The sequence below is a fragment of the Ceratotherium simum genome, chromosome 19, assembly GCF_057802395.1.
Source record: "Ceratotherium simum simum isolate JZ-2026a chromosome 19, ASM5780239v1, whole genome shotgun sequence".
Classification (NCBI taxonomy): Eukaryota; Metazoa; Chordata; class Mammalia; order Perissodactyla; family Rhinocerotidae; genus Ceratotherium; species Ceratotherium simum.
In genome coordinates, this window is record NC_141918.1 from 45,895,171 (window position 1) to 45,910,488 (window position 15,318).

At 39.4% G+C, this 15,318-nt stretch overlaps 1 protein-coding gene across 5 annotated transcripts in view; it reads left to right on the forward strand.

Annotated features, from left to right (window-relative positions):
- The window catches only part of NCOA7 (nuclear receptor coactivator 7), a 150,945-nt gene that overhangs the window by 75,928 nt on the left and 59,699 nt on the right, over positions 1-15,318 (forward strand). For 4 of the 5 annotated variants that reach the window (XM_087444053.1, XM_087444055.1, XM_087444057.1 and 1 more), the window contains 2 exons: positions 11,248-11,327; positions 14,849-14,956. In XM_087444053.1, coding sequence (XP_087300179.1) covers positions 11,248-11,327; positions 14,849-14,956 — 188 coding nt within the window. Of the gene's footprint in view, positions 1-9,820; positions 9,979-11,247; positions 11,328-14,848; positions 14,957-15,318 lie in introns of those variants that run through there. The other variant, XM_087444056.1, reaches the window with a different exon arrangement.

Here is a 15,318-nt window from a genome sequence, read left to right on the forward strand (position 1 = left end):
AGGAGTTGGGAAAAGCAAGGAAGCTGATCATCTTCTAGAGCTTCCAGAGGGAAGCTTGATTTTTAGCCCAGTGAGACTCATGTCCGATTTGGAACCTACAGAACTGTAAGATAATGAATTTGTGTTTGTTTTGAGCTACTAAATTTGTGGCAGTTTGTTACAGTAGCAATAGGAAACGAATCCATCATGCCATTCTCCTAACTCCAGAATCTCAGTGCCCCACCCACCACGGCCCTGCTTGTGCGTCGTAAACCCACAGGTAGCCGTTACAGCAGGGTGTTTGCTTCCTCCTCACGTGGTCTGTCACCCTGGTGTTGAGACCCCACCCCTGGGTGAACTCTTATTGCTTCTTTCAATATTCGCATTATTGAAACCTTATCTTTGCTGTATAACTCTTCCAAATTTCACAACCTCTTAAGCCCCCAGTCCTGTCTTTACCTCATTATATTTTAGTGAATGACCTTACCCTTACCTTCCTGATAGAGTTAACACCATCTGTCTTGAGATCCCTCCACTTTTCACCTCAGGACTTGGTGATGTTACACTCCTCATTTTCCTGTCCATTTAATTCCACCACCTCCATCAGCTACACTTACTGTCGCTCCCCACATCGAATCCTTCCTTAGGTTCTATCCTAAACCTCAGATCTTCTCTTAAAATTTATTCACACCTTGGCAGTTGTAACCATATCCAAGACATCCCAGATCACCACTGCAAAGGATTCTTTCACATCGAGCCTTCATGCCCGTCTAGGCCCCAGACATACTCCTGAACATCAGCCTCTTTTAACCCCAGAGGCGGAGCGAGAGGAGTCTTCTTTCAATCAGCTCGTATCTAGGTTCTCCTCAGATGCGGGGCGAGAGCCTTGTGTTCCAGACACTCCTGGCCCTCGTTTGGGGTGAGGAGGAGGCTGGACGCGTGCGCAGAGCACCAGATCCACCTGGGCTGAGGTCAACACATGTTCCCTCTTCCCCATTTCAGCCCCCACCTCCAGGATTTATGAGCAATGAGATGGGCTAGGCTAAAGGGTCTGTCTTTCATTCCTCGAGGGTTTTGGTCAGTTTTGTCACAGTCACTTCCTTATTGCACTGGGAACAACCAAATTTGAAGACTTCTTTTCAGAGGTGGGGCAGGTAGGAGGTTCAATTGCTATGCTCTGAGTGTTTTCTGAGGAACACCTGGCCAGCTTCCGCCTCTGGCGGTACATACTTGTACATCATTTGCTTCAGGTTCCCGTGAGCAAGAGGGTCAGAATTTGGGCAGGTATAAAGGTCTGAGGAGGCCTGGAGCTGGAAGATGAGGTGTCAGTGTCATTGGGAGACAGTCCCTCCCTTGGAGATGGTCCTGGGGCCTCGCTTGAAACGCTGGAGGTGGAGCACCTCCTGAAGCGCAGCAGAGGAGCCCTTTCCCGAGGCGGCTCTGGTCTCTCCCCAGCTCTCTCCAGGGCCAGAAGCTCCTCCCGTGCTTTGTGGACCGTGTGCTGCAGAACCTGTGTAGGTAAGGTATACAGGACTTCACTTATTGATGAGACACATAGTTGGCCACCTTTAAAACTTACTGCAAAAAAATATTTAGGAAGCAATGTGACACCTTACCTTGTGCTATAACGACGTGAAGACAGGTCTTAGAATGTGCCAATTACTGCTCTCTATATTGAGTCAACTGTAAAGCATAGTGTTCAGTGTGTGACTTTGATAGGTTCCTATTGTGTTTCCGGTGTGATGTTCTATCAGTGAAAATGTTGCCCACAGTCAAACTTGTCAGGCTCACTGATCTATATTGGGAAGTTCATTCAAGCTTATATACTGGACATCATATTAAGGCACAAGACATTCAAAGATGGGTAGGTACATCATGGTCCTTACCTCAAGAATTTCAAAAGCTTAGACTCTGGAGGAAAGGCTTTTTCTTTTCTTTTAGTAATATTACCATGTTGAACATTTTTCTGGCCTACCTACCTGTGCCAAAGGAAAGTAACTTTTTTTGTGTGGGTGTGAGGAAGGTCAGCCTTGAGCTAACATCCGTGCTAATCCTCCTCTTTTTGCTGAGGAAGACCAGCCCTGAGCTAACATCTGTTGCCAATCCTCCTCCTTTTTTTTTTTTCCCCCAAAGCCCCAGTAGATAGTTGTGTATCATAGTTGCACATCCTTCTAGTTGCTATATGTGGGACGCGGCCTCAGCATGGCCTGACAAGCGGTGTGTCGGTGCACACGGGGGATCCGAACCCAGGCCACCAGTAGCGGAGCGCGCACACTTAACTGCTAAGCCGGGGGCAGGCCCCAAAGGAAAGTAATTTTAATTTTTGTACTAATTCAGGATACACCGTTAAATTTATCCTGAAACGTTCAGCCAGCACCTGTTTTTCCTTTGCAGCTGAGCAATGTGGAAGCTCACAATTTGGTGGTTTATCACAGCGCTCCCATTAGGACCAGAGATAATTAGGTACAGCTTATAGAATGGCGTGGACCAGAAGCTGCCACAGATGGGAAGAGGAAGCTTAGGCTGTAGAAATGGGAAGTACCTACAAAAAGAGGTGAAAAGACTTTTCAAAGCAAGATGACTTAAAATGACAGCTGTTAATGGTAACAATGAGAAGGGCAGGAGTGCAGGAAGAAGACAGTGGAGCTGAGATATTAAAAGGAGTTGAACACCAGTTAGATCGTAAGAGTTGTAAAATACGATGATTGGGTTTTTCAATAGGCTGTGTAGAATCTCCCGATCTACAGAATCTGGAGATCTAAAAAACATAGGCAGTAGTCTCATCTTCCTGATGTAATTTAGATGTGGCCACCTGAAGGTAAGGAGGTCACTTTTTATAATCTGGAGGGATTTTCAGGGTCTCTCTGGTTTTATGAATGGATCTGATTGAACATACAAATGACTAGAAAAGAACTCTAATGGCAGCATCTATTACTTTTTTTTTCTTGGTTTTTAATTTTAAATAATATAAAGGAAATATTTAGAAGTCAGATAAATCCCATGTGAATTAACTATTTTCATGTTTCTGTTACCTTCCAGTTCTCATCCAGTACACCCATATTTGTTGTATGGGTGAAATGATATTGTTGATGTGCGTGTATGTGGGGGGGAGGTGTAGGACCTCAGATGTAGGGGCTGAGTTAATCACACTTCTCAGTTCATGGCATGTCATCACTGGTCAGAGCTGGGATCCTTGCTATTTACTCATTAATTCCCTTTTATCCTCATTCCCCACTCTCATTTCTCTGCCCACTCTGTTCTGTTGTGTTCAATGTGTATAGGCTTCTATTTGTATGTGGCCTTGAAAAATGTGTGTAGTTTTGTGAGCATCTGTTTTAAATATACATAATGATATTCTGTACATCCCTTTCTGTTTCTCTTGATGTAAGCATGTTGCCATGTATACTTCTGGCTTGTTATTTCTAATTATTGCGTAGAATCTCAGAGCATATCTACCACATTTTGCTTACCCTCCAGCTCCCCACTGCCATGGATGACGCTGTGATGCACATCCTCAAGCAGGTCACTTTGTGATATACATAGAGTGTATCCCTCCTGGGAGAGGATGTACATCTGGAAGTTAGATTGCTGACTCATACAGGCTATAGATACTCATTTGCTGGAATGGCTGTACCGGTTTACGTTCCTAGTAGCAGTTCACATTCCTGCCAACACTGGAATTATACAGCTTTCTGATTTTTGCCATGCTAATAGGTGTAAAATGATGTCTTGTCTTAATTTGCAATTTCCTTTTAAAAAATTTTTTAATTGAGGTCACATTGGTTTATAACATTATATAAATTTCAGGTGTACATCATTATGTTTTGACTTCTGTATAGATTACATCATATTCCCCACCAAAAGTCTGGTTGCCATCCATCACCATGCAAATATGCCCTTTTACCCCTTTCACCCTCCCCCCACCCCCCCTTCCCTCTCGTAACCACCCATCTGTTCTCTGTAGCTATGTGTTTGTTTGTTGTTGTTGTTTTATCTTCCACATATGAGTGAAATCATACAGTAATTATCTTTCTCTGTCTGACTGACTTTATTTAGCGTAATACCCTCAAGGTGCATCCATGTTGTCACCGATGGCAAGATTTCATCTTTTTATGGCTGAGTAATATTCCATTGTGTGTATATACCACATCTTCTTTATCCATTCATCCGTTGATGGGCACTTAGGTTGTTTCCAAGTCTTGGTTATTGCGAATAATGCTGCAATGAACATAGGAATGCATTTATCTTTTTGAATAGTGTTTTTGTGTTCTTTGGATAAGTACCAGAAGTGGAATTGCTGGGTCATATGTAGTTCTATGTTTAATTTTTGGAGGAATCTCCATACCGTTTTCCATAGTGGCTGTACCAGTTTACATTCCCACCAGCAGTGTATGAGGGTTCCCTCTTCTCCACATCCTCTCCAGCACTTGTTGTTTCTTGTCTTTTTAATAATAGCCATTTTGATAGGTGTGAGGTGATATCTCATTGTGGTTTTGATTTGCATTTCCCCAATAATTAGTGATGTTGAACATCTTTTCATGTGCCTGTTGGCCATCTATATATTTTCTATGGAAATATTTCAGATCCTCTGCCCATTTTTTAATTGAGCTTAGTTTTTTTTTTTGTTTTTGAGTTGTATGCATTCTTTATATATTTTAGATAGTAACCCCTTATCAGGTATATGATTTGCAAATATTTTCTTTCAATTGGTAGGTTGTCTTTTCTTTTTGTTAATGGTTTATTTTGCCATGCAGGAGCTTTTTAGTTTGATGTAGTCCCAATTGTTTTTTCTTTTGTTTCCCTTGCCTGAGGAGACATTCAAAAAGATACTGCTAAAACTTATGTCAAAGAGTATATTGCTTATGTTTTCTTCTAGGAGTTTTATATTTTCGGGTCTTACATTCAAGTCTTTAATCCATTTTGAGTTAATTTTTATGTATGGTATAAAATAATGGTCTATTTTCATTCTTTTGGCATGTGGCTGTCCAGTTTTCCTGACACCATTTACTGAGTAGACTTCCCTTTCTCCATTCTATATTCTTGGCCCCATTGTCAAAAATTAGCTGTCCATAAATGTGTGGGTTTCTCTGGGCTCTCAATTCTGTTCCATTGATCTGTGTGTCTGTTTTTGCTTCAGTTACCATGCTGTTTTGATTACTACAACTTTGTAGTATACTTTGAAAGCAAGGAGTGTGATGCCTCCAGCTTTGTTCTTTTTTCCTCAGGATAGCTTTGGCTATTTGGGGTCTTTTGTTGTTCCATGTAAATTTTAGGATTCTTCGTTCTATTTCCATGAAAAATGTCATTGGACTTTGATGGGGATTACATTGAATCTGTAGATTGCTTTAGGTAGTGTGAACATTTTAACTATGTTAATTCTTCCAATCCATGAGCATGGAATATCTTTCCATTTCTTTGTGTCTTTTTGATTTCTTTCAACAATGTTTTATAGTTTTCAGTGTACAGGTCTTTCACCTCCTTGGTTAAATTTATTCTAGGTATTTTATTCTTTTTGTTACGATTGTAAGTGGGATTGTATTCTTGATTTCTCTTTCTGCTATTTTCTTGTTTGTTTATAGAAAAGCAACTGATTTGTATATGTTAATTTTTTACCCTGCAACTTTACTGCATTCATTTATTATTTCTAATAGTTTTTTGGTGGATTCCTTAGGGTTTTCTATGTATAAAATCAATGTCATCTGTAAATAGTGACAGTTTTACTTCTTCCTTTCCCATATGGAGCCCTTTGTATAGGCTGTGGCTCTGGCTAGGACTACCAACACTGTGTTGAATAAGAGTAATGACAGTGGGCATTCTTGTCTTCTTCCTGTTCTTAGAGGGATAGCTTGCAATTTTTCACCATTGAGTATGATAGTGGCTGTAGGTTTGTCATACATGGCCTTTATTATGTTGAGGTGCCTTCTTTCTATACCTATTTTATTCAGTCTTTATCATAAATGGATGGTGAATCTTTTTGAATGTTTTCTCTGCATCTATTGAGATGATCATGTGATTTTTATTCTTCATTTTGAAAATGTGCTGTATCATGTTGATTGGTTTGTAGATGTTGAACCATCCTTCCATCCCTGGAATAAGACCCACTTGATTGTGGTGTATGATCCTTTTAATGTATTGTTATGTTCCATTTGCTAATATTTTGTTGAGAATTTTTACGTCTATGTTTATCAGCAATATTGGCCTGTAATTTTCTTTTTTTGTATATCCTCGTCTGGTTTTGGTATTGGGGTAATATTTGCCTCATAAAATGAGTTCGGAAGCATTCCATCCTCTTCAGTGTTTTGAAAGAGTTTGAGAAGGATAGGTATTAAATCTTCTTTGAATGTTTGGAAGAATTCATCAGGGAAGCCGTCTGGTCCTGGACTTTTGTTTTCTGGGAGGTTTTTGATTACTGTTTCAATCTCCATACTAGTGATTGGTCTATTCAGATTCTCTATTTCTTCTTGATTTGGTTTTGGAAGGTTGTATAATTCTAAAGATGTATCCATTTCTTCTATATTATCCAATTTGTTAGCCTATAGCTTTTTTAGTATTCTCTTATAATCCTTTGTATTTCTGTGGTCTCCATTGTAATTTCTCCTCTTTCATTTCTGATTTTATTTATTTGAGCCTTATCTCTTTTTTCTTTTTCTTGGTTAGTCTAGCTAAAGGTTTTTCAATTTTGTTTATCTTTTCAAAGAACCAGCTCTTAGTTTCAATTTTTTTTTTCTATTGTTTCTTTAGTCTCTATTTCATGTATTTCCACTCTGATTTTTATTATTTCCTTCCTTCTACTGATTTTGGGCTTTGTTTGTTGTTCTTTTTTCCAGTTCCTCCAAGTGTACTCTTAAATTGTTTAGTTGAAATTTTTTCTCGTTTCTTAAGGTAGGCATATATTGTTATAAACTTCCCTCTTAGTATTATTTTTGTTGTATTCCATAGATTTTGGTATGTTGGATTTTCATTTTCATTTGTCTCCAGATATTTTTTGATTTCTCCTTTGATTTCTTCATTGACCCAGTAGTTTTTCAGTAGCATTTTGAAAAAATCTCCACATATATTTGACTTTTCCAGTTTCTTTTTATAGTTGATTTCTAGTTTCATACATTGTGATCGTAAAAGATGCTTGATATGACTACAGTCTTCTTAAATTTATTGAGACTTGTTTTGTGGCCTAACGTGATCTATCCTGGAGAATGTTCCATGTGCATTAGAAAAGAATGTGTATTCTTCAGTTTTTGGATGGTGTGTTCTATATATATCTATTAAGTCCATCTGGTCTAATGTGTCATTTAAGGCCAATTTTTCCTTATTGTCTTCTGCCTGAATGATCTATCCATTGATGTAAATGGGGTATTAAAGTTTCCTGCTATTATTGTGTTACTGTCAATTTCTCCTATTATGTCTGTTAAAATTTGGATACTCCTGTGTTGAGCACATAGATATTTACAAGTCTTATGTCCTCTTTGGATTATTTCCTTTCTCATTATGTAATGTCCTTCTTTGTCTCTTGTTACAATTATTGTTTTAAAGTCTATTTTGTCTGATATAAGTATTACTACGCCAGCTTTCTTTTCATTTCCATTTGCATGGAATATCTTCTTCCTTCCCTTCACTTTCAGTCTGTGCATGTCTTTAGGTCTGAAATGTGTCTCTTGTATGCAGCATTTATGTGGGTCTCGTTTTTTTATCCGTTCAGCCACCTTGTGTCTTTTGATTGGAGCGTTTAGTCCATTTACATTTAAAATAACTATTGATAAGTATGGACTTATTACCATTTTGTTACTTTTTTCCTGGATGTTTTTGTAGTTCTTTCTTCTTCTCATGCTCTTTTCCCTTGTGATTTGAATACTTTCTTTGGTGTTATTTTGGATTCCTTTCTCTATTTTTTGTGTTACTATAAGTTTTTGGTGTGTGGTTACCATGATGTTCATATATAATAACCTATGTAAATAGCAATTGTATTAAGTTGATGGTCTCTTAAGTTCAACCTCATACTAGAAGCCCTATGCTTTTACTCTCCCTGCCCCTACAATTCATGTTTTTGACGTCATATTTTACCTCTTTTAATTTTATATATCCCTTAACCTCTTATTGTAGATAAGATGATTTTAATACTTTTGTCTTTTGACCTTCATACTAGCTTTATAGGTGGTTGATCCACTACCTTTACTATATATTTGCTTTACCAATGATATTTTTTCTTTGATAATTTTCTTATTCCTATTTGTGGGCTTTTCTTTTCCACTTAAATAAGTCCCTTTAACATTTTTTGTAAGGCTGGTTTAGTGGTGATGAACTCCTTTAGTTTTTGCTTGTCTGGAAAACTTTTTCTCTCTCCTTCCATTCTGAATGATAACCTTGCTGAGTAGAGTATTCTTGGTTGTAGGTTTTTTCCTTTCAGCACTTTGAATATATCATGCCACTCCCTTGTAGCCTGTAAGGTTTCTGCTGAAGTCAGCTGATAACCTTATGGGTTTCCTTTGTGTGTAACTTGTTGCTTTTTTCCTGCAGCTTTTAGAATTCTCTCTTTATCTTTAATTCTTGACGTTTTAATTATAATTTTTCTTGGCGTGGACCTCTTTGGGTTCATCTTGTGTGATGCTCTATATTCTTCTATATGTTTAATACTCTATATGCTTGATGTTGTCCAAGAGGTCCCTTAGACTGTCCTTGTTCTTTTTAATTCTTTTTTCTGTTCAGCTTGGGTGATTTTCTCTGCTCTGTCATCCAGATCATTGATCTGTTCTTTGTCATCTACCCTGCTGTTGATTCCCACTAGTGAATTTTTTTATTTCCATTTATTGTATTCTTCAGCTCTGATTCATTCTTCTTTGTGTTTTCTAACTATTTGTTGAAGTTCTCACTGTGTTCATCTATTTTTCTCCCCAGTTCAGTGAGCATCCTTATGACCATTAGTTTGTACTCTTTATCAGGTAGATTGTTTTTCTCTGTTTCATTTAGTTCTTTTTCTGAGGGTTTGTCCTGTTCTTTTGTTTGGAACATATTCTTTTGTCTCCTCACTTTGCCTACTTCTCTGTGCTTATGTCCATGTATGGGTAGATCAGCTTTCTCTTCTGATCTTAGAAATGTAGGCTTATGTAGGAGATGTCTTATGGGGCCCAGCAGCATGCTCCCCTCTTGTCATCTATGCCATATGCTCCAGGGGTCTCGCCTCTGTGGGCTATGTGTGCCTTTCTGTTGTTGCAGGACTGCTATTGCTGCAGGTATGCAAGTAGGCTGGGCTGGCCCTCAGGTTGGCTGGGTGTGAGGCCTGGCCATGTCTGGCTGCTACTGGCTTGTTATTGGGTGGGATAAGCCCCCAGCATGGCTGACTGTGAGGTCTGGGAGCACCCAGCTACTGCGGTTTGCTGGTGAACACATCAGGCCCCCAATGTATCTGATTGTTAGGCCTACGTGTGCATGACTGCTGCAGACCCCTGGTGTGACTGGTTGTATGGTCTGACAGTGGCAGCAATCAGCTGCCTTGGGTGTGCTGGTGCAGGGCAGGCTTCCAGTGAGGCTAACTGCATGGCATGCAGCTGTTACTAGCTTTGCTCTTGGGTGGGGCAGGCCTCTGGCGTGGACTGGCTCTGCAGCCCGGCAGTCCAGCTGCCTTCAGGTGCACTGATGGCTGGGGCAGTCCCTCAGCGCAGCGGCATGCAACTGTTTCAGGCACGTTGGTAGGCGGGGCAGATCCCCTTTGTGGCTGTTTGCAAGGCCCAATGGTGCAAGTCTGCTGCATGTTTGCTGGTGGGCGGGGCTGGTCCCTGAGACCAGCTGCCTGTGCTGCCTGGTTGCTCTCAATTGCCTCCAGTGCTCTATTAGGCAGCGCAGGCCCCTGCACTAACAGGCTAGAGGAAGAATTCCAATGGCATCTGCCAGCATCTGTGTCAGCATGGCTGAACAAGGTCACAGTAATGGCTGCCGCTAGTGTCTCAGTCCCTAGGAAATGGGCCCAGCCACCTCCTGCCTCTCCAGAATGTGCTCCAAGCTGACTAAGTGAGTCTCTTTTACCAATGGACTATGCACTTTTCTATCTGGTGTTTTTGTGCTGTTTTCTGGGTTGAGTGAGTCTGTGCATGGGCCCTTTAAGAGCAGGTTTTTCTTTCCCTGAAGTTCTGTAGTTTTCCGATATATTCCCTGTTAGTTTTCAAAGCCAGGTATTTTGAGATCTCGTCTCTCTTGTGCTGGATCTAAGGGCTGGTGTGCCTAATGTGGAGCTCAAATCCCCTGCATCTCCGGGAAAAGCTCCCTACCTTTGAGATCGCTCCCAACTGTAAAGTGCTGTGGCTAGGGTGTGTTTTTTTACTCAGCATGGCTGTATCTCTGCTTTTTTGCACTACTCTCTGTCTTGTCCTTCATTGTGGGGGTTCTTTTCATCCAGTTTCCAGATCTCTCTTAGAGGAAGTTGGTCCACAGGTAGTTGTAGGTTTGTTGTGTCCATGGATGAAGGCGAGCTCTGGATTCTCCTATGCTGCTGTCTTCCAAACTCTCCTTAATTTTCAATTTTCTGATCACGTACAAGTTAGAGCATTGTTTCATAGTTAAATTTTATATTCTTTTTGTCACTTATATTTTTATCCGTTGCAGTATGTCTCTCTGGTTTTCTATATTTGGCTTCATATATCAAGACGTATTTAACCATAACAATTAAGTTCAATCACACGCAGCTGCCAAAGGTTGACCATTTTTGATCTATAAAAAGAGCAAAATCTTTAGTTCATCTTACTATGTTATTGGACATAGGTCTTTCCAAGTTTTATTAGTAGTAGTAGTGTAGTAACCATATGCTGTGACATATAGCATTTTTCTCCTTTTGGATTTTTCCTTAGGATAAATTCCTAAGCAAAGATTACTGAGTCAAAGAATGAACATTCTTATGGCTATTGTTACATATTGACAAATCACTTTCTAAAAAGGCTGTACTGTTTTACGTTATGCGTCATTTATATCATAACTACACTGGTTTTACTCTTTCATCATCATTATACATTATCATTCAAACTATTATTTTAATAGTTTAATGTGAAACATTACCTCATTGTTATTTGTACTATTTGCTTACAGTTAACATTAATCATTTATTCAAGTGTTCGTTGACGAACAATATGTTTTTATGCACGTGGTCTATTTGTGCCCTTAGTACATTTTTCTGTTCGTGTCTTTTTTTTAAGTCAGTTTGAAAGTGGGGTTTTAATATACTGTAGATTACCCTATCCTCAATTACTGAAACTGAAGTTATTCATTTACATACATTTTATTCTTCAGATGACAATCAAAACAAAACACATGATAAAAAAGAGAAGAAGATGGTGGTTCAGAAGCCCCACGGTACCATGGAATACACTGTAAGTATAAACAGGATGTTGTGAATGTTTGTTAATATTGCTAGATTTACATAATGTTTCTCCCTGACACATCCTGCCCCTTAGCTGCATTCCTCCCGTATAACCATAAAATAATGAAGCTTCTTAAGACTTGTTCTAGGTCATTTCTCTTCCCTCCATATTTTCTCCCTGGGCAATCTCATATGAACCTGTGACTTGAATTACCTTTGATGTGCCAGTGACTACCAATTTTAGGTCTACATCCCATACATCATTTTTGAGTTCCAAAACCATAGATTTAGTTACCTACTCAGCATATTCACTTAGACCCCCATGCTTGGTCCTTTTTCAAGAAACAATGGTTCCATCATCCATACATTTCTACAAGCCAGAACCTTATCCTTGACATCTTCCCCTTACTCTCCATGTTCAGTCTTACCTTCTGTGACCATCTGGCAAGTCTAGGCCAGATCTTGTCATTTCACTCTCTCTAGAATCATGTTCCTTTACATAATTTATCTCAATTTAACATTACTGAGTCACTAGTGTGATTGTTATTTTAATGTCTGTCTTATTCCTTAATTCACATATCCATGGAGAGAGACTAGACCCTTTTTTGGTCACCATTGTATTTCTGGTACCTTTCAGGGGGTTGACCTCCACATTGTTGGATCAGTAGGTGAATAAAGCTATGCATGTGTCCATGACTGCTGCTCCACACTGTGTGCCACGTGTTCCTCTCTCTCACTGCACCATGAGCTCCTGGAGGCCAGGGCTCTGTCTTGTTTATCCTAGACCTGGCACAAAATGGCACTCAGTTATAGATCTGTTTTAATTCACTCTGAGATGGCTTTGTTGAGGAGTGTTCTCTGACTTCTAAGAAGAAATTAAGTGCTGTTGCCATTGCCTGGTCGTGTTTTCCTAACATGTGTTTATTTTATACTCATTACTTGTGTGCCATGCCAGCTCTGTATAAAGCAAACAGCAAGACCTGATCCCTCCCTGGCATTTCTTCTGGAATGTGAATCTTCTCCAGGCCTCTGTAGAGTCGCCCTAAAGAGCCCTGGCACAGGCATTTTCATGCTTAGTGCTCTGTGAACATCTCTAGACATCTCTCTCTGGCTTATAGGTGTAGTCCTTTCCAAATCCTTTCCAAAAAGGATTTGGGTGATTATATATCTCCCATTGCCACTGTTTATAATATGTTGTTGACCCCGTAACACCTAGTGTAGTGCCTTACCTCATAGCAGGCACTCAGGAAGTGTTGGATTATTTATCATTAACAACAATATTCCTTCTAAAGCCATGTGTGTATCCAGCAGTGTGATTCACAAGCCCCTTCAAAGAAATGAAAAGTGTTTGTTTGCTAGGAGACATATCACATAGCATATACTAAGCAATGCAGTGAGAGTAAAAAGCAACCCCCAAGTTCATTACTATGAACAGGTCATCAAATTAGTCATACAGCTATGTCCACCTGTTTGATTTATATGTTATGGAGATTAGTTTTACTTGGCAAGTTATGTTGTGTACTTGTCATTGGAAATAAAAGGTGATTCGTAACTTCATGTTTAGAGAACCATGCTAGCACTTATCAGATTGCTTATATCGCTCTTGAGCTATGGATGTTCAAGCATTCTGGCTTAGTTTTAAACCTTTAGTGATACCAACATCCTTCCCAGGTCTGTGGCTTGGTTCTGTATATATGTCTGATCCTTCAGTACCAACTCCAGATTGTTATAGTTTTTTTTTTTTTTTTTTTTTTGCTGCAGAAGGTTTGCCATGAGCTAACATCTGTTGCCAATCTTCCTCTTTTTTTTTTTTTTTTGCTTGAGGAAGATTGGCCCTGAGCTAACATCTGTGCCAGTCTTCCTGTATTTTGTATATGGGTCACCGCCATAGCATGGCTGATGAGTGGTGTAAGTCTGCACCCAGGATCTGAACCCGTGAACCCCAGGCTGCCGAAGCAGAGTGTGGTAAACTTAACTACTATGCCATGGGGCCGTCCCCTGTTAGAGTTTTTCTCCTTCTCTGAACCCCCTATATGCAGTATCTTCTACAAGTTTTTTCACAAAAATGTGGAGCTAATTTATTGATCACTTGCCATGTAGTAAGTGCTATGAAGCAGAAATTACAATTATGTCTATTTCATGGATGAAGAAACTGAGACACAGAAGTTACGCAAATGACCTAAAGTCACACAGCTAACAAGTGGCAGATCTGGAATTCAGATCCAACAGTCTGGCTCCAGTCTGTATTGTCAATCTGTGTCTTGTCCTGACTCTAAATCCTGAAAACCCCTGAATTTGAATATATTATATAAATGTATAATATTGGAAAATATATATATATTTTAAAACATTTTTTTCATTTTTAGTAGAGATGACTTTGCCCAGAGGTAGGAGCATATGTTGTTAAGTTTTCAATGATTTTTTAAAATACATGTATTTATATCCTAACTTGTTCTAGAAAGGCTTTGAGGTAATTATAGTGTAATCCTAACTATGAACTTTATTAGCCTGAGACAGTTCGTCTAGTTGATGGGTTTCTGACAGTAGGGGCAGTGGGGAGTTTAATTCTACAGCTGTCTTTTCATCAGTCCACAACCTTCTACAGCTACCTCACGTCTCCTCCAGATTCAAGGCTTACCTGTGGAGCCAGTTCTACTTATAGGGGCAGCCACCCATCTTGACCCAGGACTATAGATGGGAACTTGTCAGTGGCATTCCCCAGAGTGACCTCCCACTAACAAGTTCCATCCAGTGACCCCGGCCAGACAGGGAGTCTGTCCTGGGATATTGACCTGACCACAGGAGCAGACTTCTTTTTGGGGGGAGCTTTTTTACTGTGAAGTTTCTCATCTTCTCGCTGCCTGTTTATTCCTATTTTCCCTCTATTGGAGAAGGAAAGAAACATACATACCTGGGATGTATATCCCAAGTTATATAGATTTAGAGAACAACACTAATTTGGCTGACCAAGGGAAACTGTCATTTTAACGACAGGAAACAATTATTGGTAGCTAATCTGAATGTCTTGTAGTTTTCCCTGCCACTCACTGTATTCATTCATCAAATATTTGAGTGCGTGCTCTGTGTTGGGCACTGTGGGGAAAATGACCATTAACAGGCCACCATGCAGGAGCCTAAAGTGCAGTAAAGACACGGGCAGATCGACAGAAAAATGCAAAGGGAAAGTAGTCCCGTTTTCCATATGGGGGTGGTATGTGTCTGTGTTTTATTTCTTTTCATCTTACAGTTTTATGTTATATGTCATGGGCTTCTACTCCATGCACCTAAGTTGTGCCAAAGTAAGTTTAGAAATCTATTAGTGCACAGTGAAATCTGAAGGTAACAGAACCCAGAAATGAATAACATTTAAGACTTTTCTTAAGAATTGAGAATATATTCACTCTATTTCATAATACATCTGGATGTAGGTATTACTTTTTTATTCACTCATATCACAAATAATGTCTATCAAAAGGAAGTTTGTGGGGTTTTTGCTTTGTGTATTAAATCTTGTTTGTTTGATTATTCTAGGCTGGAAGTCAGGACACCTTGAACTCGATAGCACTGAAGTTTAACATCACTCCCAATAAATTAGTGGAAATGAATAAACTTTTCACACATACTATTGTTCCAGGCCAGGTAATGATTTTCCTGTTAAATATTACTTTAGAAATTTGGCATTTATCTTTTATTACCATTTGTAAAAATGCCTTACTATGGGTGTCACAGGATTATTATCAATGATAAGGTGCATTGGTTTGGTCTTTACTCTTCTCTAGGTCCAAGAATTCTAAGCGTACTTGTGAACTGTTCAGAGATGAATGCTTTGCAAATGATAACCCAGTTTACTTAACTGTCATTAGTTTATGTTGCAGGTGTTTCTTAGGGCACCAAGAGAAGTGAAATTAATGTGACTTTTGTCCCTGTAGAACATCTGTAGAAGACAGATATTCTTAGAATGTTTAATTTAGAATTGCAAGTTTCAGTTTATTCCATTCCTG